The sequence below is a fragment of the Pelecanus crispus genome, chromosome 2, assembly GCF_030463565.1.
Source record: "Pelecanus crispus isolate bPelCri1 chromosome 2, bPelCri1.pri, whole genome shotgun sequence".
Taxonomy (NCBI): Eukaryota; Metazoa; Chordata; class Aves; order Pelecaniformes; family Pelecanidae; genus Pelecanus; species Pelecanus crispus.
This window is the reverse complement of record NC_134644.1, coordinates 58,073,381-58,099,866: the sequence shown is the minus strand read 5'-3', so window position 1 is coordinate 58,099,866 and position 26,486 is coordinate 58,073,381. Positions and strand designations below refer to the sequence as shown.

At 40.2% G+C, this 26,486-nt stretch overlaps 1 protein-coding gene across 1 annotated transcript in view; it reads right to left on the bottom strand.

Moving 5' to 3' along the window:
• Nucleotides 1-14,194: 14,194 nt before the first annotated feature.
• Nucleotides 14,195-26,486, bottom strand: part of CDK13 (cyclin dependent kinase 13) — a 44,838-nt gene continuing 32,546 nt past the window's right edge. The window contains exons 8-14 of the mRNA XM_075706471.1: nucleotides 25,816-25,917; nucleotides 25,619-25,696; nucleotides 23,341-23,457; nucleotides 22,234-22,365; nucleotides 19,736-19,941; nucleotides 16,171-16,734; nucleotides 14,195-15,093 (exon numbers count right to left, since the gene is read on the bottom strand). Of these exons, the coding sequence (XP_075562586.1) occupies nucleotides 14,237-15,093; nucleotides 16,171-16,734; nucleotides 19,736-19,941; nucleotides 22,234-22,365; nucleotides 23,341-23,457; nucleotides 25,619-25,696; nucleotides 25,816-25,917 (2,056 nt within the window). The 3' untranslated portion in view covers nucleotides 14,195-14,236. The remainder of the gene's footprint in view (nucleotides 15,094-16,170; nucleotides 16,735-19,735; nucleotides 19,942-22,233; nucleotides 22,366-23,340; nucleotides 23,458-25,618; nucleotides 25,697-25,815; nucleotides 25,918-26,486) is intronic.

Sequence of the window (26,486 nt, the reverse complement as noted above, 5' to 3'; positions counted from 1 at the left end):
CAACTGTCCATCTCTTGTGTTTCTGTTCAGAGGTACAAACAATCCCTTTATATCTCATTTAGAAATCAGGCCTCATCCCTAATTATTTTGCCCCTGGTTGCACCAGACAGGCTAGCATGAAAGATGTGTGCAAATAGGAGAACAATAATGCACAGTTCTAGAAATAGGTTTAATCCCTGTAATCCCTCTAAAGAGAAATTCACCTTACAATTGTAAACATTGCTTTTAATATAAAGTTAAACCAATGCATTAACTACATTTCATTAAGCATCACATCAGCCTTTAGAGAGGATAACGCTATTATTCCATCATTTTACAAACAGGAGAATTAAAGAATAGCAAGAGAAGGTGTCTTGGTTAAGCCTTATTACTGTTTAATGGCAGAAGAGAACCCAGTGTTTTCTGCACTCCCTATTGCATTCTCTAAAGCTGATTAGTCAATAAAATTTTCAGAGCAAGTTTCAAATGCATCACCTTGCTGGGAGCAGGAATGCCAGCAGAAAGGCAGCCGTGCTTTCCAACACATACTAATGGTAAATGGTACCTGTTTAATTCTGGGAGCGTCTCTCTCTGTGCTATAACTATTGATTAAGTGCTCCAGATCCTGATACAAGCCTGCAAAACAACTTTCATTTTCCTGAGCACCTTTCAAATTTGCTGTGAAGAATACAAACAGACTCAGAGACATTGCTCTTAACAAAAGAAATCCACTTCTTACATTGTTAGCGTGCAAGGACTTGGAACAGTTGAGAATCTCCATTTCTTCAGTAATCCACACATTTGCGTCGTTCACAGCTCTCAAGGAGAGCTGCATTTCAAGTCTTCTGTGGCCAAAATAAGAATGCCAAATTATACAATTTTTTTTTAAATAGAAGGTAGTTTTATTTTAAAAAAAAGCAAAATCCTATTCGAAAGGGAAATTCTGTCACTGGAGAATTAAATGGAAATCCCTGCTGAAGTTAACAGGGGTTTGGATTTCATCCTTTATCTCACCTAAAATCTGCAATGACAGCAGGAACAATTTCAAACTAAGGTAACAGTCTAAGTTTTCATGCACAACACTATAGCAGTGGAGGTCACGGTCTCCCAAGAAAGAGAGGGGGATACTTGTACTATTGAATTTCACTGCATATGGAAGTGATTTATGCTGTAATCAGAAGTGTAGCCCCTTCCAATGGAAGACTCTGAAGCAATTATCACGGAGTGAAACAGTCTTTAGCTTTACTAGCCATTAATTTAATGAGGCTTTTTCTTTCTTTTTTTTTTTTTTTAAATGACCAGTATCTTCATAACTGATAGATGCCCAATCTGGCAAAGCACCTGCTCACTCGCCTCCTGGAGACAAATGTGGTTCAGCTTTTCAGATTAATGAAGCAGAAAGCAGAACGTGACAGTATTCTAAAATATATTGTAATAAACTTTCTGTGCTTCAAACCAAAAAAATAATCCACAAACTCACTTCCAGAGGTGAGGTTTCAGGTTTGCAAGGTTTTTTTGGTTGGGGATTTTTTTTGGACAGGAGCTTTAAGCGGCATAATCTCTTTCTAGGGCATAAAACTGTCACCATAATAATTACGAGTCTTTTCATGGATCTTATTTTTTAAAAAGCTACAGAAAATCAAGCCTAAAAATGTTAATGCATCGCTAATAGTGGTCAAGCTGCGCAAGTGCTGAATTTAATATTCCAACTATACGCAATATATTGCATGATGTAGATGATGTTTTGCAAAACACAGGGTGTGTAATACAAGTGTTACAAACCTGCTTTCTTGCTTTTTCTGCCTAACTACAGAGTGTTTAATGTCAACTTAAGCAGCTTTTTCATTCCCACTTACAGTTTTAGAACTGCTCTGGAGAACAGTAGGAGCTGCAGCTTCCCCAGCACACTTTGGAGCACCCACTTTACAAAAAATCCTACTGATAAAAAACCTAATCCAATTTGTTGGCCTGTTTATGTGCTTATGAATTTAATAGTGCCGCTGTTGATGTGTTTTCTCTCCTGTCCTGTGAAATCCTCCCATGGAGTTACACAACTTACCAAAGTGTCGTGCAACCAAATGATACTCTGTTGGAAGAGAGGTCAAGCCAGTGTCCTATTAAACAGTCTCCGTGCAGCAAAGCACATGCTTATATGTTGTTCATGTTGATTTTGTCTTGTCATAGTGTCGTCTCTGCATTCTGTAGGAAGTTGGTCAGTTATCCCCTTTTCCTACAGCAGAAGCTGTTTTGAAAAATCGATCATCGCACTTAAAACGCAACTAGAAATAGATACCCTCAAATTTGAGGGTCACTGAGTGTCAGTGAAGCATCTGTATTTGACGTTCCTTCTATTCTGCACGTGAAATCCTGACCTTTCCCTGTTATCTGCAACCTCTTCTGTTGTCAGGAGAAGGTTTTAGAAATTTTTATTTTTGATTAGTCAATATAACTGATCCCTCTCATTCTCATTGCATTTTTCTTCCCAAATCCATAGAGGCAATTGATGATCTCGCCTGATATTTAAGCTACCAACTCTTATTTTGTTACAGACTGCAGTGACTATATTTAATTCTGTTGGATGCTGTTTACTCCCCTTCTGCTCTTGCCACCACAAACACGTCATACGGATGAAATACTTAGACAGAAACATATTTTAACCCAGACATGAGGATGCCTCATATTGGGACTGTATCTCATCTAATCATATATTTTTAGAACTTGATGGAAAATACATAGTCAAGAAAAAAAGACCATTTAGGTACTCATGCCAGTTTCACCAAAAGATTTTGGTGAAAATTACATCTTCTTTCAAATGTTGATATTTTCTCAATCAAACATTGTTTTCATTCATCACTTCAAAGAGAGTAACAGATGCTTTTAAACAAATGTTGCTTCAAAAAAGTAATTGAATAATTTATTTACTTACCAGCCTACAAACTACATAGTGTGACAAGGTATGGCTCCTTTTTAATTTTACGTATAAGTTTCATGCATACAAATCCATATTTAAATTAATTTTATGAAATTATGATTTCATATAAATTGCATACCTGTGTACCCATACTCTGAGCATACTATAATAAGAAGAGATACTGTTCAAATTAATTTCCTGTCACAGTCTTCATATTAGCATATCCTTTCTGCATTTCACATTTATCCTTTCTGCAAAGTCAAGAGCACCTTATTTTCATCACACGGTATCTAGCCATATATCTGCATTTTAAATAAACCCAGAAAGCACTGGATTTCAGATGCAAAGCGATGCTTTGATTTACTGCTTGCCATAATGAAGGAGATAACGTAATAGTTTTTAGAATACAGAAGCTCCATAACGCTGAAACCTTAATACAGGAGTTGAGAAATGAAAAAGAAGAGTCGACAGGCTGCAAGGTAGCAACAAGTGTCAGGCGCTTCAATAAAGCACACAGAAGGTTTCCCTGGATGTCAGTAAAGAATTTACATTTTTACGGTTAAGACTTAAATGTTGTACTTAAGCAAAAAAAAAAAAAAAAACCAACAAAAAAACAAACCCAAAAAACCAACAAAAACCACCAACCAAAAAAAAAATCTTCAAACTGGAGCCTCCCAGGAGACCAGTTGAAAGAGAAGGCCATCTCCGGTTTATCTGATGCTAGAAGCTGAAATAGGGTTGAATTTCTGATAGAACAGGTCTGCAAAATTCTGTGGGATTTGGGGTTTTTTTTGTCATTGTTCCCAAAAGGCAACACTGTAATTGCAAGAACAGTTTGCAAATAAAAATTATTACTACTACCTGCATGTCTTCTTTCACTATCTTGCATAATTGTATGTGCTTGCTTGGAAGTCTCAGAGCAGGATCTGCAATCCATAACGAGAAGCAATCTGGGGAGAAAAATGTACATAGCTTCTAATAAAGTCTGCCAGGTTGAGAGTAATACTTTCCTGATGTGGAATCACCGGACCATCTGCAGATAAGTTTTTAACTATTATTTACTACCTCATATACATCATTAATAGATTTCTGTTCATTTCCCATGTCTTCTGTAGTTTTTACTCTATTCCCCCCCCTGCCAATGAATGATTTCACAAAATAAGTATTAAAATAAAGGGTCACAATTAATTTTTGTTCTGCAGTAGCAGGGTAGAAAGCAGGAAGGTGCCTGTGCAGTCAGGTAGCCCACTGCCTTCCTTGTCTTGAGGGCAAGGACTCCAGCCCGGAGATGAGACAAGTTTTCAAGAGTATTTGCAGGGTGGGGAAGGTTACAGGACTGCACATGGGTAACTTTGGCTGCTGGGTTTGTGCACTGCACACAGCATCCTTCACTTTCCAGTATGGGGATGTGTTTTCATTTTAAACTCTAGCGCAGGAAGGCAGGGGATGGCCTGCTCCTCTCCTGTGACTTCCACATATTTTTTGTCATCGGGTCAGCTGCAAAGCAGAAGTCCTGATCTCTCAATTATGCATGGCTTTGCAGGGGTGTCAATCAGAAAGTTGTTACGTGAAGGAAGAAGTTCAGCATTTTTCTAATGACCTTTAGCGCTTACTAGCATTTTTGAGAAACTCAGGCAACGCTTTTAGTCTGATGTTGGTCCTGAGGGATAGGGTACAAGTATTTATTTGTATTTTATGGACAAGCAACAAGGCACAAAGAGGCTGAGCAACTTGTCCAGGGCAGAACAAGAAACAACCTCATCTAACCTAAGCTGTGGTGCTCTATCTTGTATTTTGGAAACAATCGACATCCACTGGCCGAGTGGAGGGAACTGGGGAATAGCAAATGCTGGAGCATCCAGAAACCATTTTTTCCACAAGGAATAATAAAAGCAGCATACAAAAGCTAGCATTGGTAACGCTGCCTTTAAAGATGCTACACGGCAATATTTGGGGGTTTTATACTATAATCTAAACATCATTCCGTGAGCATAGCAATATCATTGGAGAAGCATTTTGGAGTTTCTTCCAATTTTTCAGAGCAGAGGACCTCCAGTTTACCTTGTCTTGGAGCTTACAATTTAGAGACAAAATATTGGTGCAGCATTACAAAACCTGGACCATTTGCATGCTCATCTCTGCACACGCTGCTGTAACTCAGTCAAAACAAACAGGAGACACCCATATTCGGCTCCTTACTTCACTGTAGACATCTTGCGTGACCTCAGGCAAGCCCCTTTCTCCCAGATTCCTGTATGAAAAATAACAGCGTTTTTTCTAAACCCCCTCCCCTCCAAGGTGATGTGAAAAGAAGGGTCATGGTGTGCTTACCAACCGTGCTGATGAGGCAAGTATTCCCTTCTTACAGAGGGGGTGAAGAGCGACATACTCCAGCAGATGCTGTGTGGTTACACACCCCAGATGACCAGCAGGTTGCGAAAAACGATCTCGTCATTGAATCGGTGATGCTGTTTCAACTATTGCAGGAGGCAGACCATGCTTCTGACTGGGAATGAATGGATGCATGCCCGGGGCATGGCTCCAAACACTCCTGATGCGCCATAAAGGAAGCTCGGATCAAAACCAACCTCTTTGCAAGGCAGCAGGACGCCGCAGTGCCACCGCATCTCTGAGCGATTCCAGGCCCCTGCTGCAGCAGAGCGTCACCTCCTCGCCATACCCTGCCGCTCCGACCTCCTCCTCGGAGCGCAAACGGCATCAGCCCTGCACGAGCCCCCGTGGTCCTGAAGGGCACGGAGGAGGCAGCAGCCGCGTCGGCATCCTGCCGAGAGCAGGGCTGCCATGCGCAGCCACGGGATGACACGGAGATGAACAAAACCACTGTGCTCTGGTTGGGCTTTATCATTTTATGGTTGGGTGTCCATCCCCTCAAAAAACCCGCTAGAGAGACTTAATGGCATTTATGTGCCCCGCAATGTGCACTACTAGGTCACAGCCCACAGCTGGCACCGCCCGGAGAGAGTGAGTTCCCGGGGATGGCAGGGAGCATGGAGGGTTTTTCTGTACCCCTCGGCTTGCCCTTCCTATAGCGAGGTAGAAGCAGCACTGCTAATGGAAACATGAAGACAACATTTTGTAGCCCAGGAAAACCCCGTTTCCAGTTTGTTTCAAATTCTCATCTATGGATTTTCTCACATTGAAATACAAGATTTATCCTCCCTATGAGGAGGGATTTTTAAAGCAGGTTAGGGCTCAGTTTGGCAAGAAAGGCGAGGAGAAAAAAAAAAGTCAGATGAAGTCCCAGACGTGGTGCTTTGTCTGTGCAGAGGCTGCAGTGGGTCACAATGAAAAACGTGTAAAAAAAAAAAAAAATGCTGGTAAATGATTCTGGCGTTCCTCAGGTAAAAAAGCATGTAGAATCTTTGGCTTCACAAGAGTGAGAGGAAGATGCTTCCCTCGCATTTTACCGGAAAGACACTCTGAGCTTTCCAGTGTGAAGTACAACTTATATTCCCCAGCTAGATATAAAAGTGAATCCCACCAGTGAACACATTGCCTAGCAAAGTTGAGTTCAGCCAGACAGGTGAGGTTGTTTCCTTCTCACGTTCTCAGTCCATGAGATCTTCGTCAGGGAATAGATCAAAGGAGAGAGCTTGCGTACGGCTCTACAACCTGTTGTATATGCTTTCTCCCCCATATCCTGGTACATCAAAGAATTTGAGACAACAGCTAGAAAAATAAAGCCTAGAGTATTTCTAGAGTATCAACGCAGCTACTTGCGTATCTCAGTGAAACAAAAGGGAATTAGGCTTGGACAAGCAGATGTGGTGCAGCAAAAGACCTTACCCCAGGGCTGGGCCATTCTGGTGATTCAAACTCTGGTAATTTATTGAAACCAATGGCATTTTTCTGGCTGAGGCACTGTTATTCTTCATCTAGAGGAGCCGCCCAAGAGACAGCTGTGTCGGTGAAGTCTGCAGCATGTGATGTCTTGTCTCCTCCTTAAACAAAAAAATAAGACCTATGTAAGTGGTGTTTTCCTGCCACTAGTCCTTGAGGTTGGAAGTTGTAACGAGCTACTGGAGTTGAACTCTGAGACAAGAGGGAAACATCCTGTCCCAGCCCCTGGAAGTTGCCCTACGTCTTGCCCACATGAGAATGAGCTACTGAAGAACGCACCCAGGGTGTGCCACGGAGCTCAGGAGGAGCACCACTCAGTAGTTCGGCGGACATGGGGAAGTCTCATGGTGGTTTCTAACATCCAAAAGCTCCCTGAAAGATAATACCGGTAGGGAAAAACAAACCAACCAACCAACACCAGGTCCTGCTTTGAAACCGTTCCCGTAGATCCTTTTTGCAATTGGTGAAGATGGAGGAGAATGAAGGTAAAAGCACCCTTGTGGGACACGTAAGTGATGATCTCTCCATCACTCCTTGTTGAGGAAAAATCCCCTCCTAAGTCAGGCTTCTGTCCAATTCTCTGTATAGCCCATTCCTGGCTCAGGGCGACCCCGACATGGAGCAATGAGGAAAACCAGCGTCGGCTCTTGTGGCACCAATGCTGAGAGAGAGGCCCCCACGGCAGGAAACGCTGTTCTCCTTCCAGCAGTACTTCCCTACCGCTGCCACCTGGGCAAAACCAAGATCTTCAGGAAACATTTGAAAGGCAGGAGAAATAGTGTTTTTCCCCCCTGTCAGAACCTGCTAACATATTATACGCATTTGTAAAACAGGTCTGAAAAGAACTTGCAGGAGGAAAGAAAAAAGGCACCTTTCTGTGCTAGAACTGCACATTAAACGCTCACTTCCAACTATGTCCTCTAACAGCTATTACCGCACCCTAGCATGTAGGAGGGAGCATAGCAGACACACATCTGCACAAGTCAAATACTAACCGCAGAAACCAATTAATCCCCCCCGAGTTACCTTACAGGCAGCACACAGCTGTCAGATCTGCTTGCAAGTACCAGAAGCTCCCAGGCTGGTTTCTGTAAAGCTTACAGTCAAGTATTCCCTTTTCTACCCAGTTATGTCTCTTCTATACTGTACTTTCCTAATGCTGAAAAAAAAAATTTCACAAAGCCTCTTTGCAAGTCCTATTAAAGACGCTTTCATCACGTTATGAGAACTTGCCGTATCAATAGTACATCCAAAGTACCCACAGAGGAATTGTTGGAGCGGAATCGAAGCCATGCTGTGAAAAGCGATCTGAGTATTGCCTATTAGCAAGGGCTGCTATACCTGAAGAAAAAGAAAACATTACCATAGGCTCAGACTCAAAGTTCCTCCTTAAGAGTTAAATCACGCTGACTGTGAGTTTTCTCCACGGGCAATAAAAAAAGCCCAAAATACGCAGCCATAATGAGCAAGTGGCTTTAAAAACAAAACTCTCAAGCTCCATGGAAGCGAACACAGTTGACTGGGAAAAGAAACAGTTCCCCTCATTTGTCAGCCGAAGGTCTCTCTCCTCTTGTTTGTTGTCACTGCCAAGAGCTCTGACTTGCATTTTCTTCCATGTGATGGGGGAGTTTGGTGGCTGTAATCCCCTTCATCCGGATGGCCTGTCAGAGCTTACAGGCATTCCTTAAAAATAGAAGCAACCTAATCCCGGTTCAGCTAATTTAACAGACGTTTTCTGCAAAATTGCATGGTTCTTGCAAGGCTAAGAGGCAATAATTCATGGCTGTGACACGAAATGGCTTGCTTCCTCTCTTGCCACCGATTTCACAGATGCATTCCTTGCTCTGCGTTGGTACAGACTTATTCTGCAGTTATTTGCACCTCTCCTCTATTCACTTGATGCTATTTTATTTGCAGACGAGGACACCGATTCACATGCAGATCCCACTGGAATTATTACCGATACCCTTTTGCACAGCTTGGTGGCCGTATGGCACTAAGAGCTGAATGAATGGGATGCAGCAGCGTTCTCAAACCATTACAGGTTCATACCCCAACATAAGCCAGAGCCAACTTCAAGTCACATTACTAGTCACAATAGCAGCCTTCATGAGAAAAACGGAGCAGATGACGAGAAATTGTTTCATGCATCTGTCTGATCTGCTATGTGCAAGTCAACATGCTACGTAGTACAGCCCAAACTGGTCATCAGAAGAAAAACGCAGGCTTTCATTGTAGCTGCTGCCCAAGTATTGCCTCCCAAGTGAGAAGATGCTTTGGGCTACAGCTACGTGTTTTGCCTGCCCAGTGTCAAAGGACGCCTACGTAACTGCTGCTGGCCTGCCTACCTTGCTATCGCCCCTTCACCGCCCATCTTCTGACTTTATCAGTGACAAGTTACTGAAACGATGACAGCAGCAGTCTGTCCCATCTGGAGTTTAAGAGCACTGAAGATAAGGCAAGCGGCTTATTTTTGGATGGAAGCGTAGCATTTATGAAAAGATGCAAACGTTTTCATTAGATTGGCTGATAACGGTCAGAAAAAAGCAGAGAAGCCTCAGGCATTCGAAGCGCAGTCGCTGAAGACATGCTCGATTTACAGTGCTTTGCCAGCAGTGTACGCATGTGGCCAGACACTGAAAATAACCTGGCTCTTTGGCTCTGATTTCCCGTCGCTTCTAACACCCACACCGACCTCTTTAAAGATACGGTGGTGGGGAATATTAACTGCACCTCTGCTTGGACAGCGCTAAGAAAAAAAATGTCACGCTACACATAGCCCACCATCCTGAAAAGCTCAGGCAGCAGGTGCTGGGCAACAGCAACATCTGCTCCCCAGGGGAGAAGCCTGGTTGCCCCAGCAGGCCGCCGGCTTTTGCCGCACCGTCAGTGCTCGCCGGCACGCCGCGCTGCGCCTTGGCTCCTGCATTAACCAGGAGCTCCTGCCAGCAACAAGCGCTCCTACTGCCAGTCGCTGCGGTTTTCCTTTGAAAAAGTACTGGAGCAGTAAATGGTTTTTTAATAACTTGCAGAATTTTAACACGCTGAAAATTTTATTCATTTGGACACTAAAAAACCACCTCGGTTTAACCCAACGTTCTTTTGAAATTGCATTTGACAACCAGAGAGGTAAAACAATGAAAGACTTCAAGTTTTCATGTATTTTATTTACAGGCGGCACAATACATTTTATATACAAATGGCTTAAAATAACAAAGAGTAAGCAAGCTGAAGCATAACAGTTTGATTATTTTAAGTTAGGTTGTCTTGAAATAACTCCTGCAATAAAGTATTCTTCACCCTGATAAGCAAAAGTTAGTTTGATTTTAAGTCAACCCAAGGTCATTTCATTTTTAAGTACAGAATTCAAATCAGTTTTCTGGCGATTCCTTCAATTCGTGACACACTTCCGCATATATAGAACATCCCAAAACTATCAAGAAGGGAAATAGCCAGAATTTCCCCACGTAAAAAACAGTGTAACAGAATAGACCGGAGAAATGTTGTATGTAGAACACTTGCATGTTTTATTAACGAAAAGAAGAATGCAAGAAATACATCTGAGATTTTTCTCTCTTGGAAACAGAATTCATGGTCTGAGATCTAATTTGCCCGCAGACAAGAGGTATCCTATGTTACTTCAGTACTTCTGTTTTTACCACACAATTATCTATTAAACTCATCCAACTGTAAACTTCACCAAAACCAAAACTGCCTCCTGCACCAAGCAAAAGGAGAAGAGCACTCAAAACCATAAGAATTTACACTACAGCACTTAATCGCCTCTGCTTCTAGAAAGCACCTTACACTACTGTGGTATGGAGAAAATTTAACATAGACCATGTTTTATGGACACATAAGAAAATATAGAAGTTTGCCATTTTAAAATTATTTTTCCAAGGAATTATATTAACATTTACGGATACATGTATTTTTACACCTCTTCCCTAACACTGCTCCTTCTGTTCAAGATAACAACAACAACTAGCGATCTATGATAAAAGCTGTTTCCTTTTCCTTTGGCTGATTTTAAGTTTTATAATAGTCTAAGCATTTTAAGCCATGGTCATAGCAGTCCAGTCGTGCTCGCTTTCTTCCTCTTGGTATGGCTAAAGACCACTTAATATAAATAATGAAGTACTTGCTACTTGATAGTCCATGATTACAGTATTTTGCTATGTTTATTTTGAAATACGAACACACAACACTTACTTTTCGATGTAGTGTCCAGGTCTCTGTAGCACACTTTGGAATTGCAGCACAGAAAATGTAAACCCAAAGGAATCGGGGGAAAGTAACAAAAGCCACGGCTCCACAGAAAAATAATGCGCTTTTCCGAATGTCTACTACTGCATCAAAAATGCACGATGTAAAATGCCAAACTACTACAGACTCTCTCTGCCAAGTGAAATTTGTTCAAAAGGGTAACATTCTGAACTGACATAAGCACCTCGTCATGTGATTTAATTCAAAAGAAATTTTGATAGATAATACACAGGTCCGGTACAAATGAATGTGGACCTACAGTCCCTAGATCCGGCCAGTTCCCTGGCTGCTAACCTGCCCAGACGCAACTCCAGGGCCAGGGGAGCGCGTCCGCAGGGAGAAATCCTCCTGCCACACACCCCAAGGGCTGCCCTGCAGAGAGAGGGCACAGCTCCCTACCCACACGCAGCCTCTACCTGCCCAGGAAGAAAGGCTGTCAAGTGAAAGAGCCAAGAAGATCTCCCGGGTTGCAGAGAAGGTAATCTCTTCAGACTGAAGTTATCTTATATGGAAATATGTTAACTTTCCCTCCAAGTTATCCCAACACTGTTGTCCCAGGCAAAATACAGCGTTCGAAGTCACAGGCTAGTAATCCTTAAACTGAATCTGGGGAAAAGTCATTGTGCAGTACGCATCTGCCACAGCGTGCCAGAGTTTTGTTTCTGATTCATCTGGAAGTCAACTGTCTATTGCATCGCCTTCTCTCTCCTCACAGTCAGGATTACTTGTGCTGGGTTTTTGTTTTTTGTTTTTTGTTTTTTTTTTTTTCTTCATGGCCGAAGACTGAAATCCATTTCAGTGGAACAATGAAACATCAGAGTACTGCCAGCCCATAAGGAAACTGCACTGACATTTACACATGCAGAGTGGACTGACTTCTCTGCATTAAATGAGGTGAACTAAATGACTTGAAAATTTACCTCCAAAAGAGAAGCAGTAGGAGACACAACGTCTTCCTTGCATTTTTGTATTGGAAGTCAAATCATTTAGTCCTCTGAGATCTACCTTCCATTTGAACTTACCTGCTTTTTTAGCCAACTATCACGTGCAGTTACATTGAAGTGCAGGAGAGTAACACCAGACTGCACATTTTTAGTGAAAGCAACTGCCTAAGAGCTTGGCAAGTCTTTTGCTCGATTCTGAAAAAAAGCAATCTGTGTGTATCACTGTGGGAATGGTTTGTTTTTTTTTTTTTAAGATTAGTAAACAAAAAGCCTTAGCTGACACTGTCCATACCTAAATGACACTAATGATTCTTGCCTTTAAAGTTTTACTAGGAGAAAAATGCTACGGGGATGTCCTTACTCAAGGAAAACTATCCAATGCACTGTCATTCACACACGAAGCTTTTGTTTTTCTTAAGCATAAACTGTTCAGGTCATAAGTATTTGTTTCTGACCGAGCCGCTTTTATTTTCAGACTGCAGGATTTTCTACTGTGTCTAGTGAAGGCAACTGCCAGACTTACAGGGACATCATAAGCAGCACGACTCTCTCTCCATTTCTCATTTGCCAGATCCTCAAACGCTACGTAGTTAGTGAAGTGAGTTTCTCCATGCTCTACAATGTGGTAGTTAGCCATATACGAACCAGGATTTTCAACTAAAACAAAACAGAACACCAACAACTTTGGCTTCTATTCTGAAAATCCAAAAAGTCACTGACAAGACTACATTTGTAATAGTGTAAGTAGAAATTTTACTTTTAAAAAGTAATAATTAAACACTCAGTTACATAAGGTACCGATTTGTCAACTGGATAATCAGTTGGAAAATTGTTTCCAATATGGGCTTTAAAACATTCTTTTACGTACATGCAAAATATAACCATACCTCCTCTCTGCAGGAGAGAGACCACTTGTTGTCAAAGGAAAAAAAACATGCTGGAAATTGTAATTAATACGAGGAGTGGCTCTTGGTAAGAGTTTTAACTACAGTCATTTTATCAGTTGTTCAGAGAGACTCGATTCCAATATTAAACTGTTCTGTGGAATAGCAGATATAAAATCGATTAATTGGCACAATCACAAGTTTACAGAGAATTAGAACTAGCGTCAAACGTTTTGCTGTTGCTTTAAATACTGGTCATTTTTCCTTTGGTTACTTCCTATAATGCAGTATTTGTGGTAAAAAGACGACAGTGTCAGCTTTTCACACAAAGTAAAGTAATTACTGCTGTTGACATTTAAGAGAAAAAACTATTTCATCACTTGGTAGGGACATATAAAGTATAGTTTATTTGGCAGAGGAACTAGAACACGTACTACAACTCCAAGAGAGAGCTGAGGGAAAACTACACTCTTCATTCTTCTCCTCACTTTCAACGTTTCTCATGAAGTTCATTTTGGAAATTATGATTTCATCAAGATAAGATTAGGTCTTTACATAACTGGCCCACCTGAAGTAAACAGCACAAGGTTATGACCTATTTGAGTTGCCTATTATTATCTGAATTTTCACATTAACTACTGAGGTTTAGGTATTAATTTTGTATCGACCTAAAGTACTTCCAAATTTTTGCAGACCTTAAGCTTACATGTTAAGGCACTTACCATTCAAGTAAAACAGTTTTTATATAAACAAGCCTGGGAGATGGAGAGAACATTTTACCAGAACATCCATTCTTTTTTTTTTTTCTTGAAAGAAAAAACATTGACCAAATATTTATAAAATTTTGCATCAAGAGAAAGGTTGTGTTTTATTATCTGAAATGAGCACAAAGTACACCTTCCACAATAACACTGAAAGCAGTGCAAAGACTGACAGTGACCTTTGACTAAAGGTAGTTCTGTAAAAAGAAAATTACCAAATAAATCAGTGCCCTGCTTTGATTGTTGTAAAATTTTTCTTTTTTTTTTTTACACAAAAGTTGGTCCAAACTTACAAAAAAAGCACAAATGTGCATAGTTCAGAAGATCTGAAAGAGTGCCATAAAAAGCTGATGTCCCTAAATTTAGCATCCACTTAAAACTGCCAAAATACAAAATAAAATTCAGAACTAGAGTTTGTGAACATGTACAATCAATTTATCTAGTTTTCAGACAGCATGAGTTTTAAGCATTTTTAATTTTTCCTACTGTATGCAAGACCCTTTTCCACATAAAAATAAAGCTGTTGAATTAACATTATTCAAGTCTGTTGAATTGCCGCTTTAAACTGCAGCTAGGGAAAAAAAAAAGTTTTTCCAGATAAAAATGATGTGCCTGAGGAAAAACAGATACTCAATATGGTAATCCTCTGCCTCGCCCTCTCACTGCAGATGTGCTAATGTGTCCCCTGTACCCTTGGGAATAGCCGGGTCCTTGGGCAGGAGAAGTCCAAGTCTGTCCATGCATGTGGCTGATGCCACCGGGATTTTCCTGTAAATTACTTCCGTAGCTATAGTTGTGCATCTTTGCAGGCAAAGAGTGCGTACTCTCTGGCCCTGCGGAAGCGTCACTGCTGCTCCCCAGAACCGGGATTGGGCCGTGGCTGTATTCAAACCTATGGTCTTTATCTCCACTAAATAGCATGGGGCCAGTGTTGAGGTAAATGTCTCCATAACCAGTTACTGAGCTGGGAAAGGATTCTGAAAAGGCCGACGGAGGAGGGGCACCACCAGAGTGAGATGAAGCAGTACTGTAGTTATCCAAAGACTGAATATCCGAGTTTCCAAGGAAGCTCCTCCTTTCTAATGCTCCTGATGATCCGCTTCCTATTCCATCGCTACTGCCATAATGGGCAGATGAGAAGGAAGATGATCCGAAGTTATCCTTGTAGTCTGGGCCTGTTACATAGGAGTCTCTAGCCTGATAATCCACACTCGTTTGTACTGGCTCCTCTGTTGTCGCCTGAGCTTGATGCTGAGCAAGCAGCTGCAGAAGAGCTGCTTTCACTCCTGCGTGAGGATCTGTTCCTGAAGAGTTAGTTATAGGCAAATGCTGGTTCTCTGTCCGATAATCAAGGTCTTCATCAGTGAGAGGCGGAGGCTCCGGTGGCTCTGGGGGACGCTGGTCTGGAGGCAAGATCCGAGGGCGTTCTTGTTCGGGTGTTCGGTTTAGAAGCCTCATCTCGGACTGCCTAACCAAATCCTCTTGACCTAACCAGATGAAAAAGAAAAGCTTTGGAATAAAAATATACAATAACAATACCAGAAAGGAAAGGACTCTTTCCTGGAACAACAGAGATTTGTTACTTCAATTCTCATTAACTTATTAGTTAAATTTATTGGTAGTTGGACAGATTATTTTGGAAATGGCAACAGGAGGGTGATGCAGGTTTCTCCTGAAAGATTACCAGGCAAGCAGTTAAAGAAAAACAGTACAAGTTCCTTAAAAAAACAAACAAACAAACTAACCAAAAAACCCCCAAAACAAACACCAAAAAGCCCCAAAAAACCCCAAACCAAAACAAAACTCAAGCAACCCATAAAGACTAGAAAATTCAAAGATGAATCAGAAAGAATTTGCAAATAGGGATACAAGTCTTGAGGGACAAAAGGTCACCCCATCAAAGAACAGTAAAACTTAAGGTTAAAAAAAAAAAACAACAAAAGAACAAAAAAACCCACCACCCAAAAAAACCTCAAAAAACACCCCCAAACCACTTCAGAATATTTCTTTCAACAGCTGCAAACACCACAGAGCAATACATACACCACCATACAATAAAACTGAAATAGCACTCCAAAAAGATCAACAACAGAGCTCTAAACTTTGAGCAGACTAAGGAAGCCACTACTATACCCCAATGGAAACCTTCATTAAAAACAAAAATAAAATACTCTCTCCCCAAAATAGGCTTTACCTAAACACACAGTCAAAATTGGCAAATTCCAGCTATGAATTTGTTAGAGAAGACTGTCTCCACCACAAACACCACTAAGAAAACCCCAAACCCCCAGGATAATGACCAATATAGCTGTTTCATCAGGAATACTACCAGCACTTGTGTACCTCTTAAGAGTGGGGATCATCTTTTGCTCTGTCTGTATGGCACCTGTTACAGTAAGACACAAATTCTATGACCCAGACGTAAAAACATGAAAAAATAAATTTAATCATCTCTCCTATACTCATACAGACTCATTTGGTTAATATGTTAACTCTTTATCCCCAAACTATTACATCTCCACTGCTCAAGGTATCTGCCAGTTAGCAATAAAGACCTTCAGTACCTGCAGACGTATATAATGACTTCATCAGATGTGGGTAGCCAGGAGCCGGAGATTCCACGTCGTCCCGGCTGACAGACACAGGAGTGGTGGGCTCTGGAGGCTGCCTGAGCTGTAATGACATTTCATTTCCTGATCCGTTTTCCTTCTCCTCCAGCACAAAATCTTTTTGTTTTGTTTGCTGAGCCTTTATTAACTGAGACAACAGAACAGCAAATGCACTCTGCACGGCTGCCTGGGCAGCGTCAGTCTCAACTTTAGGCTGACTCAGCTGAGCAGGCGGTACAGGAGGCTGTGTGACAGTCGGCTGTTTTAGAGGCTCCTGTTCCGGCGGTGGTGGCGGAGGCGGCGGCGGCTGCTGCTGCTGCTGTTCTGACTGTTTTTCACCTGCTGACAAAATTCCAGCAGGAAGATTTATTTTATTTAGTTGCTGCTGAGTCTCTGGGTTTACCTTAATATTCAACACTTGGGCAAACTGTGCCAAACTAACACTTGTTTTAGACTGTAGCAGGTTTAGCAGGATTGCCACTTCATTCTGGTTTAACTGCTGTCCAGTGCTTGTTTTTGCTAAAGACAAAAAAGGTGTTTTTAAGTATTATTTAGAACTGGCATATTTCAGAAACTCAAAAGTAAAACTAATCTAGCATGGCTGACAACTGGCAAAGCATGGGTTTGGACAACATAAAAATGGAATGCTTTTACATATTAACTACCTTTGGGGGAGCATCTATAGGAAACGGAATAGTAAGTTCCAACATAAAGAAAGTGACTTCCAAGGGGTGCGCACACGCACTTGGACAGATGAGAAACATCAAGCCAGGGCTCAATTTTCTACAATACAACTAAGCTGGGGCTTAAGGCCACCTGCTTAATGCAGCTGTAAGATTTCCAATCCCCACAAAATTTCCTATCTTTGACATATCACATCCCTCTGCTAAAAAGTGGCCATCTGCAAAACGCATTTCCAGTCATATTCTGGCCCATTCTAATTCAGCATCTGGATTCTAACACCTGCTCAAGTGACCAGGCTCTAGGTGACCCAGAAGCCAGCAAGTGCTGAGTTTGAAGGACAAGAAGTCAATCACTGAGTAGCAGGAAAATGCAGGTTTCTGATGGTATAAAATTTCTTCAATGAAATGTAGTTTGCCACAAATAAGAGGAGATAATGATGATGCAGGGGAATATGATAAGGAAGTCAGAATATCAAAGTAGTTTCTTCGTTTCAAATACCCATTGTGGTAGTTTATTTTGAAAGGAGAAGTGAAGCAGCATGGATTTCAACATGCCCTATGAGTAGATGACTTAGAGAAGAAAGTAGTTAATTAAAAAAAGAGCATGTGTGACTGTGCTGGCAGAGCCCTGAATTTTTTTAACCCAGATCAACAGGAACACTTCCCGTCCTCTTCTATCCCTGCCATTCTGATAATTCACTGTTAATTCATAGCAGATTGAAAGCCATGCCTGAAAAAATGGTCACACACACAAAAATATTAAGTATTTGCCTTGCAAGACTAAGAGCAGCACAGCTGGAAAGTGCTGCAAAACCCACAACCCACTACCCTACTTGTGGATGTGCACCAGGATACAAGCACTTGGAACCTACTCAGGCAGGATCCAGGGACTTAAAATATTTTATATATTTATATAAATATAAAGCTACCTGTCATTTGGCAATACAGAAAAAAGCATCATTTCTAATGCCTTGTACTGCTGGCTGTCACTCAAGATGTCACGTTTAACACTTAATTTTGTAACATCTGAGGATGGTATGCTCAAACTTCTCTCAGCCCCTCACTGAAAATTCAGCAGAAAAATGCCAAACAGGGAAACTACCTATTCATACTCTGGTTAGTTTCAAGTCCATTCCAAGAGCAAACTCTATTCTGGGAAATCTGGCAATTTCTACCAGAACAGAATTATTGAGCTCTACATAGCTCCTGTTAAATTGTAAGATGCAATAACCAGGTGTCCCATTCATGAATCAGAACATTAGCAATTGATCCAAGGTGTTTTTAACCTCTTCTTTTGGGGTGCTCAGAAACAAATGCAACAGTTTTGTTTAAAGCATGCATTTGTACCTGGAATTCTTTATCGTGCCTTACTGATGATCTTATCTAAGGTGCATTATGGCTTCCAGAAGTGTTTTGACTGACGATCTGGTCTAAGGTGCATTATGGCTTCCAGAAGTGTTTTGCTTAATACAGAAAACACCTCTATGCTGAACTGTCTAAGCTCCACTGAAAATTAAATTGTCCTCTTTTCTACCTAGATATATTTCTTTATGTTCATATGGCCAAACAGCAACATAGGTTTGAATGATTCCTTCTCTATTTGTTTAGTTTATTTTACATGGTTAGTATTAATGACTAATAAACATAGTAGTCTCTCATCAGGCTACCTGATATAAAAGCACAAAGAAAATCACTACTATCCTTTAGAGTCTTTAAACTTCTGTACAGTTTTCATTTGCAGGGGGAAAAATTTTAAGGGCTACAGAAAGTCATGCTTGAAATTGCAGCCAAAACTTGAGCCTAAACATACGGAGTGGCAGAAGCTCACAGCTGGCTTACAGTGAGACACAGGATGAACAGGAGCAAGAGGCAATAAATTGCAATAAAATATGATCAAAAGAACTATTTTCTGTATATCTTTGCCCAGAGTATTTGGAGCTCTGCTCTATTGTTAAATGAAGAGTTGATTCAAGATGGTTAGTATTAAAGAATTTTCAGGCCCTGTGAATGCGTTTACTGTCTTTCTTCAGCTGAACTCCTGTATCAGTGCCATAGGATTTATGGTCACTTTGCACAATCAAAAATTGTCTAAATTAAACTTATCACGTATCCATTTGGTATTGTTACTCTGTATATTTCTACATAGTATGGGGGAACTATCACCAAACTGCTGAGTACCTCAAATGGTGTCCACATAGGAAACCATGACTTTACTCTCTATATTATATTCATAAAATTGGTCTCCACGCAAGATACTTTGGTTAAGTTTCAGAATTAATGGCTGCGCAATCTACAGAGGTAGCTACTTCTTGTTATACCAGGTTTACGGTTTTTTTGGTGGGTTTTTTTTGTTGGAATTTTTGTTTTGGTTTTTTTTTTTACAACTTGGTTCAGCCCCAACAACTTGGAAAGCTGAAGACCAATGTAACATGCAGAGGGAATCTGTTTCATTTGAAATTATGATTGTTCCAAAATCTGCCTTCTGATCAGCTTAGCAATACCAATAAAGCTCCTCCTCCTATGGAGATTGTGAGGAACTTAGAGCAGCAGCTGGCTTGTGGAATTACAGAAGAATTATAGATGAGCAAGAGAAAAAGTCCCCTCAAAATATAGAGCAAGGTAGTTGCTCTGACCAGATTGAAAAATTAAGTAAAACTTCAAAGGAACACCTAGTTTCCAAAAGCAAAGGTAAATCTTTTGTAACAAAGATATAACTTACAGTACTGTTCCTCCCTCAAGAATCCAGGAGACGTCAGTACTCTGAAAATAACATCTAAAATTTCTAGAGGTGCAATCCCAAGTAGAAGGTAATTATAAGAACCGAAAATATTACTGACCAAGTGCTACACTAGAGTTGCCCTGAGTTTTGAGTTGGGAAGAAGTTTGCATGCCTTGTGGGGTGTTAGTTCTGCTCTCATCCATGCCTAGAGACAGATCCTTCCTAGGGACTTTAGCTGCTGTTGAGTCATCAGTCATGCCCATCTGCTTCTGTCTTCTGCGTTTCTTACTCCACAGCTCATGGCAATCCTGCCACAAAGGAAGGCTGCAAAGAATGATTAGAGATAATCAGTTTTATCCCAGAATTTCTTTTTTAAATGTTTTTTTTTTAAACCATGATGGTAAAATAAATGGTCAAATTATACATAATGTAACTTTTGGAAGACAAACCTACTGGAACTCAGAAATACATCAGAAAACACCCAAAGCCAGCAAAACCTCAGATCTGCTTTTTCTGTCTAAAATCTCTTCATTGATTGCCTACTTCAGAAGCACAAGTCCCTCTGGCAGAAAAGGGGAACATGTATCTTAAAATGAGAATTAATGTTTCTTTCTTGCATTCTTATGTATGAAAAGCCTAATTATTTGTGTAATTCAAGACTGCAAAATCAATGCTGCACTCTTGCTATAGAGCAGAATTTGCAGAGTAACAGATAAAAGAGTCATCAATATGAAAGTGGTTTTTTTCAGGGTCCAGGTAACCAATTCCTTTTGTCCACTTCTAAAAGTACTACTGCCTCATGAGTTCAAATATTTGTCCACAGTAACAGACATGGCTATCTAGTATTTACAGTTATACAGCACACACAATCAAGAAAGAAGGAAAAAAAAAAAAAAAAAAAAAAAGAGAAGTTGCAGGAATAAGCTACAGGAATAAATAGCACCTGACACTAGCAAAGTTAGGATACTAGAAAGAACAATGGATATCCCAGTCCTTTAAGACAGATAAAAGCAGAGGCAAAAGTCTCCTAAGGAAGTCATCTGTTACCAGTTCTGTCCTTCCATTACCGTTCCCTGCAGGCATCCCAGTTCTGATTACCTGAGGAGCACAGACACCAATCCCATAGGTAATGGAGATACTGAGATAGGCACTAAAACTAGCACCTTCTATTTGCCTATAACACATTAATAATTGTCTGAGCAGTTCCCTCACGCAGGAACATGGAAAAATTAGGTGACATGACAAGAGCCACTGGAAAGGCAATTACATAACAACTGCTTCCTTTATTCTCTCCCTCCGCATACCAGGTCAAAGACCTGCCAAGTATTTAGTCAAAAACAACTGGAAGCAAGCAAGATCTCATTGTGAGAGGTATCCTACAGTCCTTGCAATCAGCACTGTCACTTGCTTTGAATGAACAGCTGTTTCTTCCCAAAGCAGAACGTTAGTCTTTCAACAGAACAGTCAATGCTTTCCTGTGCATGCCCAGTCAGAAGTGAGTGTGGTCCCTCCTAATTTTTTAGAAGGACACCAATGACTAGTTTGTTTTGAATTTCCATGTACCAGCTTCCAGAATGGATGCACTACCAAGCCCCTGAAAAAAAACAAATTTCTTCCCATCCACTTACTTTAAAATGCATATAAGCAACATCCTGTACAAGTGGTTCTGAGATTTTAGTGAATAGCCTAAGATTGCTGATATTCAGACAGTGATATATATAGTCACATGCAGGCAAGGAAACATCTTAGCCTCATGTATCAGGAGCATTAGTGACAACTGTGTGTATGTAACAGGCAAGTGTCAAATGATTTTTAATAAAATTCTTAGATAAAACTCAAACACTTTTCCCAGTTGGTAACTAATTAAAAAGAAGTCAGTACAGGCTGCCTTGAAGGTACGATTTACTCAAACAATATTAAACGTTCTATGTTCTGACAGCTATCTTGAAGGAAGAACGAAACCTGCAGATTCTGTAATACCTTGCCATTGTTTTCCTCAGGGTCTGTTCCAATATGATTTGTACTGATTAAAATGACAATTGTCTCTGCAAAAACCCTACTGGACATTGCAATACACTTCCTCTCAGAGAAACCGACAGGAAAAAATGTGCGCAAAGTATTTCACTTCTCCTGCCTGCAAAACCAAGAATCTCATCTGGCACAGGAAACGATTTATGGTATTTCACTTTAGCTCTCAGGTACCTTTGCAGAATTCTATACCCAGTGTCATTCTACGATCAAAGAAGGCAATTCAGATTCATGGAGGACCTCAAAACCCTTGGAAAAAGTAGACACTGATAAACAGAGATAAAAGGGAAATGATGGTTTTTCAACATTAGAAACATTCATATAAGAGTATTTTTTTTAAAGGTACTCAGTAACTAATTCTAGGAATAACAAATGAAACAGTTCTCAGATCCTCACAACCACTGCTATCATAGTGTAAGAGTCACTCAACTGCACAACCATTGTAGTGCAGAATCACCATGAAACAACTATGTATCAACGTTTTTGTTCTGCCACGACCTACTTTGACTGAAACACAATGAGCTTAATGAAATCAGTGCACATTCACATTTTGTAGAGGTAAGGACCATAACAAAGGAGATTACTTACTCTGGAGGAGGCATTTTAGATGGTTCCACATCTCGCAAAAACTCACACTGAAGAGCTTGTTCAGCTGTGCAGCGCTTGCTGGGATCCAGAGCAAGCATATAATCGAATAAATCTAAAGCAGCTGGTGGGATGCTACAAAAGAGCAAAATGGAGAAAAACATCACATTTTTATTTTGAATCACACACTTCTGTGCAAAATTTAAATAAACACATCCCTTCCAAAATAACTGATCATTAAGTCCTCGGATAACTTACATCCTAACAAAACCCACTCACAACTTCAGCTTGATAGTAAGAGGCAGAGATAAACTTCACCTTTTATTACCTGTGCAAGCATATAATCCAAGCTTTTTTTTGCTTTGTGTGGTTTAATTGCTTGAAACATTGTCCTTACAAAAAAAAAAAAAAAAAACCAAAACAAAACACCCACCTTTTTAAGCCAAGACTATATTGTTACTTTACACTTTGGAATTTAGCACCTGTGGAGTTGCAGTTTTGACTGGTCCATGGACAATAATTCTATTGCTTTAAATATACAGGTCTCATTAGTACGAACAGGACAATACATTTCTCCTGAAACCCACAGTAACTGAAGAAGGGGAACAAACCCTTTAAAATAAGCATACAGCTGTTTTCCATAACTTTCACGTGTGATATTTGCACAAAACTAGTCCAATGGTAGTACTTTAGAATACACAATTCAGGTAACTTCTCTGTGTTGAATGAATTTATGACCCAAAAGACTGCAATGTTAACCAGACTACATATTTAGCTGTAGCCAGTTGTCCTAATAAAAACCAATTAAGTACTCTGAGCTGGTTTTTGGACCAGGACAACTAGCAGGTGTACCAATCACGGAAAACAAATGTTTCCTTAGATGAAAGCTGACAGGTGGCTGAAATTGTAGGGCCTTCTTCCCTCTTCTTGAAGGTCCAATTAAATAAGGGCTAATACAAGCTCTGTGGGTATCATGGGAAGGATAAGAACCTAAAGCCATTTTTCTTTGCACTTAATCTATGTTCATTCTCCAGAAAATAGTGAGGTTCATAAAGTCTCCAGGAAAAATTAATGCTATTACAGTTGACTAAACTAATTCTTCATCCTTACAAAGCAAACTCTTCTCTCAATTTTCGACGATACTGCTTCTTTGGTTTCATTGTGTTGAAATAAGCTAATTTTATAACATCAGGCCACACTGCTGGACAAGGACTCCCACAAATTCGGCTGTACCAAAAAGAAGGGAAAAAAAGGGTATGAGATCCAAAAGCACAAGTGAACACAGCTGTCATTTTATTCTTGCATGTACAGTGAATAAAAAAATAATTTTTAATTTTAATGGTCAGGTTCTTTTAGCTAAAATTTCTCTACTGTCCAATACCCAACACCATTAAATACTGGTGAATTGTCTATGAAAGATAATCACCCTGCACAGACTAAACGTACTTTAAGAAGTCCACTGTTTCTGCCTCACCCCAGCCCAGGCATCCTCACAAATGTTCTGGAAAACTTAACCAACTACATCTGGACAGTATGCCAGGTATTTGAGTTGGAGAACTGGATAGCCCAGGTTTAGAGTGCTAACTAACTTCTATATCCTTCGCTCCCAATGCCAGTGAAGAAAGAGACACAAAATGGCTGAAAAAGCACTTTTCACTGAGAATTTAGTTGACACTGAAGACATAAGGCGGGGAAAAAAAAAAATCTCAGTAAGGCCTAATGGCAGAAGCAAGATCCAACCACTAGAAAACCTGTATGTGTTTTACTTCAGTTATGAGCTTTATGTCTCAAGCCTGATCTATCTCCACAAACGGAGTTGTCCATTGTCTTATTCCTCCCCCTCCATCCCCACCCATTTTCTCCAACCAAGGATGGCTAAGCACAGGTTGACCAAGACCACACTTCTGAGCAGAAGAACTAAAGTGGCATTTTACCATACATGCAAGGTTTCAAACTCTGATGCAGGCATTCATAAAAGGACATTTTGCAAATACAGTTCCTAGTTCACCCCTCCCATTTATTAGATTTAAATGGTTAGTATAAGAGACCTAATGACCTATTAGTTATAACCTGAATGCCATGCAAACCAATCTGAATTTACGCTGGTTGGTAACTTCCAGGAGGGAAAAGAAAAAATAGTAAGTCTATCTTTTCCTATCAGATTTTACTTTGGCTCCATCTTTGAACACTAAAGTTAGAAAGGATAAATGTAGAATTGTTGACTGTAACAGGATGGTGGTAGAGATGTTGATAAAATTGATATATTACATTCAAACAGCCAAAAATGCATAGCATCAGTGAAGAGGAAAAATGAGCTACAAGCAGGAGCTTCCAGAAGGAGAAGGAAATAGCAAAATTTTAGTTTGCTGTACCAGAGATACAACACAAAGAAAAAACTTCAAATGACTGCACTGTGACGTGCTTCAATGCCATCTAGTGCTCAAAAGCAAAAATTTCCCAACTCACAAGTTTAGTTCTCCTTACTCTGAGAATGACCACTGATACACTTTGTACACCCTAAAAACTTCATTTTTCCAGGCCAGCTAATAACACATTACACAGAAACATGCTACTTTTTAATCTGTTTTGAAAAACATCTCAATATATAACTTCATATTATTATTTATTAATTTAATTTTTAAAATAATGTTGACCATTTACTGTTCAGGTTCTGTAAGTTCTGTAGGACTCACCCTCTTTTCCCCTTGTTTCTAGGAAGAGGACCTCTCCTCACTTACGAGGTCAATTATGATATCAGAATCAAGAGCATTTTTGCTTGCTGAATAAAGGGAAAAAAAAAAGATGCTCTGGTTCCACTGAGTTATATAAGTATCATTCTATGATTTATTGAGATAAGGAACGAAACAGAATGTTTACCTCCATAAAGGGTCTGGCAGTTTGTAAGGGAACAGAAATATTCCCACAAAAATAAAAAAGCCCAGGTGTCTATGTGGAAGGCTTGAAACAAGAACTCAAGGCCAGTAGCATGCCAAGTACCTACTCCTCCCAAATCCCACTTGTCCTTATTACTATCCATGTTTTTGTTTTGATTTGCTGCAAGGAAGTTGTAACATAATCTTAAAAAAAGAACTGGCATTTTGACTACTCTCTCTACACCTTCAGCAACAGGCACCTCCAGCTGCTCTACAAAAACCCCTCTTACTATTCAACTGTACATTGCTAGGACCACAGAATACTCACGAAAAAGCCCTTCTCCATGTCCAAGCAAAGGTCACTTGCTTTACACGCTCCTCAAAACCCCTAACATCTCACTCAGGGCAATAACTGAGTACTTGTAAATGCAGTGCATTATCTCTGATTTTAACACTAACAAAAGAAACCTGACAGTTTATGAGGGACCTACTATGTGGTAGTGCTTGCAAGTTACCTTATAAGTTCCAGTTGAGCAAGTTCTTGATTTGCTTGAAATATTGGCTTTTTTGTAAAAAGTTCACCCAGAATGCAGCTGTAAAACAGTTTTGCAGAATTCCATCATTATGGCTTTCAATATAGCTTGGCAGAAACATTTACAACTTATTTTTGGCTTGTTTTTGTGCTTGCTACACTTCTGTACCAAACTCTTACCCACAGCTCCAGACATCGATAGCTGGCGTGTATCTTTCTTCTCCAAGCAGAAGTTCAGGAGGCCGATACCATAGTGTAATAACTTTGTTGGTATATGGTCGGCTGTTGGGGGGAGCAAAGAGAGAGGACTATCATTTTACTACGATCTGATTTCCAGAAAAGTGCTACTTTGAGGACTTCACTTCTGTGGCGCTGTTTAAGAACACTACAAACTTCCACTCCCTTTTCCTAATTTTAGTCCTGCAAAACTGCAATTGCACAAAGGCAAGCGCAATTGTCTGACCAAGGCTATAAAAGGACAGATTGAAGATACAAATAACAACCACATAGCCATCTCGATGCTATATGAATCCTGTATCTCAATTATTATTCAGATAGCCTGGAACACTTCCATTATCTTCCTATATTTCACAACATCTTTAATTCTCTACAGCTCTAACCAGATGTTTTGGTCACTGGGAATAATCCTTTCCACCCTCACACTAAGCCAAGGATTTCCACTACCTTAGACACACATTTTTTGTGGACAGGCCGAGACACAGCATCAACAGTTCAGAATGGAAGGCAGAAAAAAAGACGTTAGGTTTTGGTTTTGTTTCAACCAGGGTGTCTTAAAAGTGATCCCAAAATTTTTTTCAGTTTTAATAATTCACTCTTACCAACACTAGGTA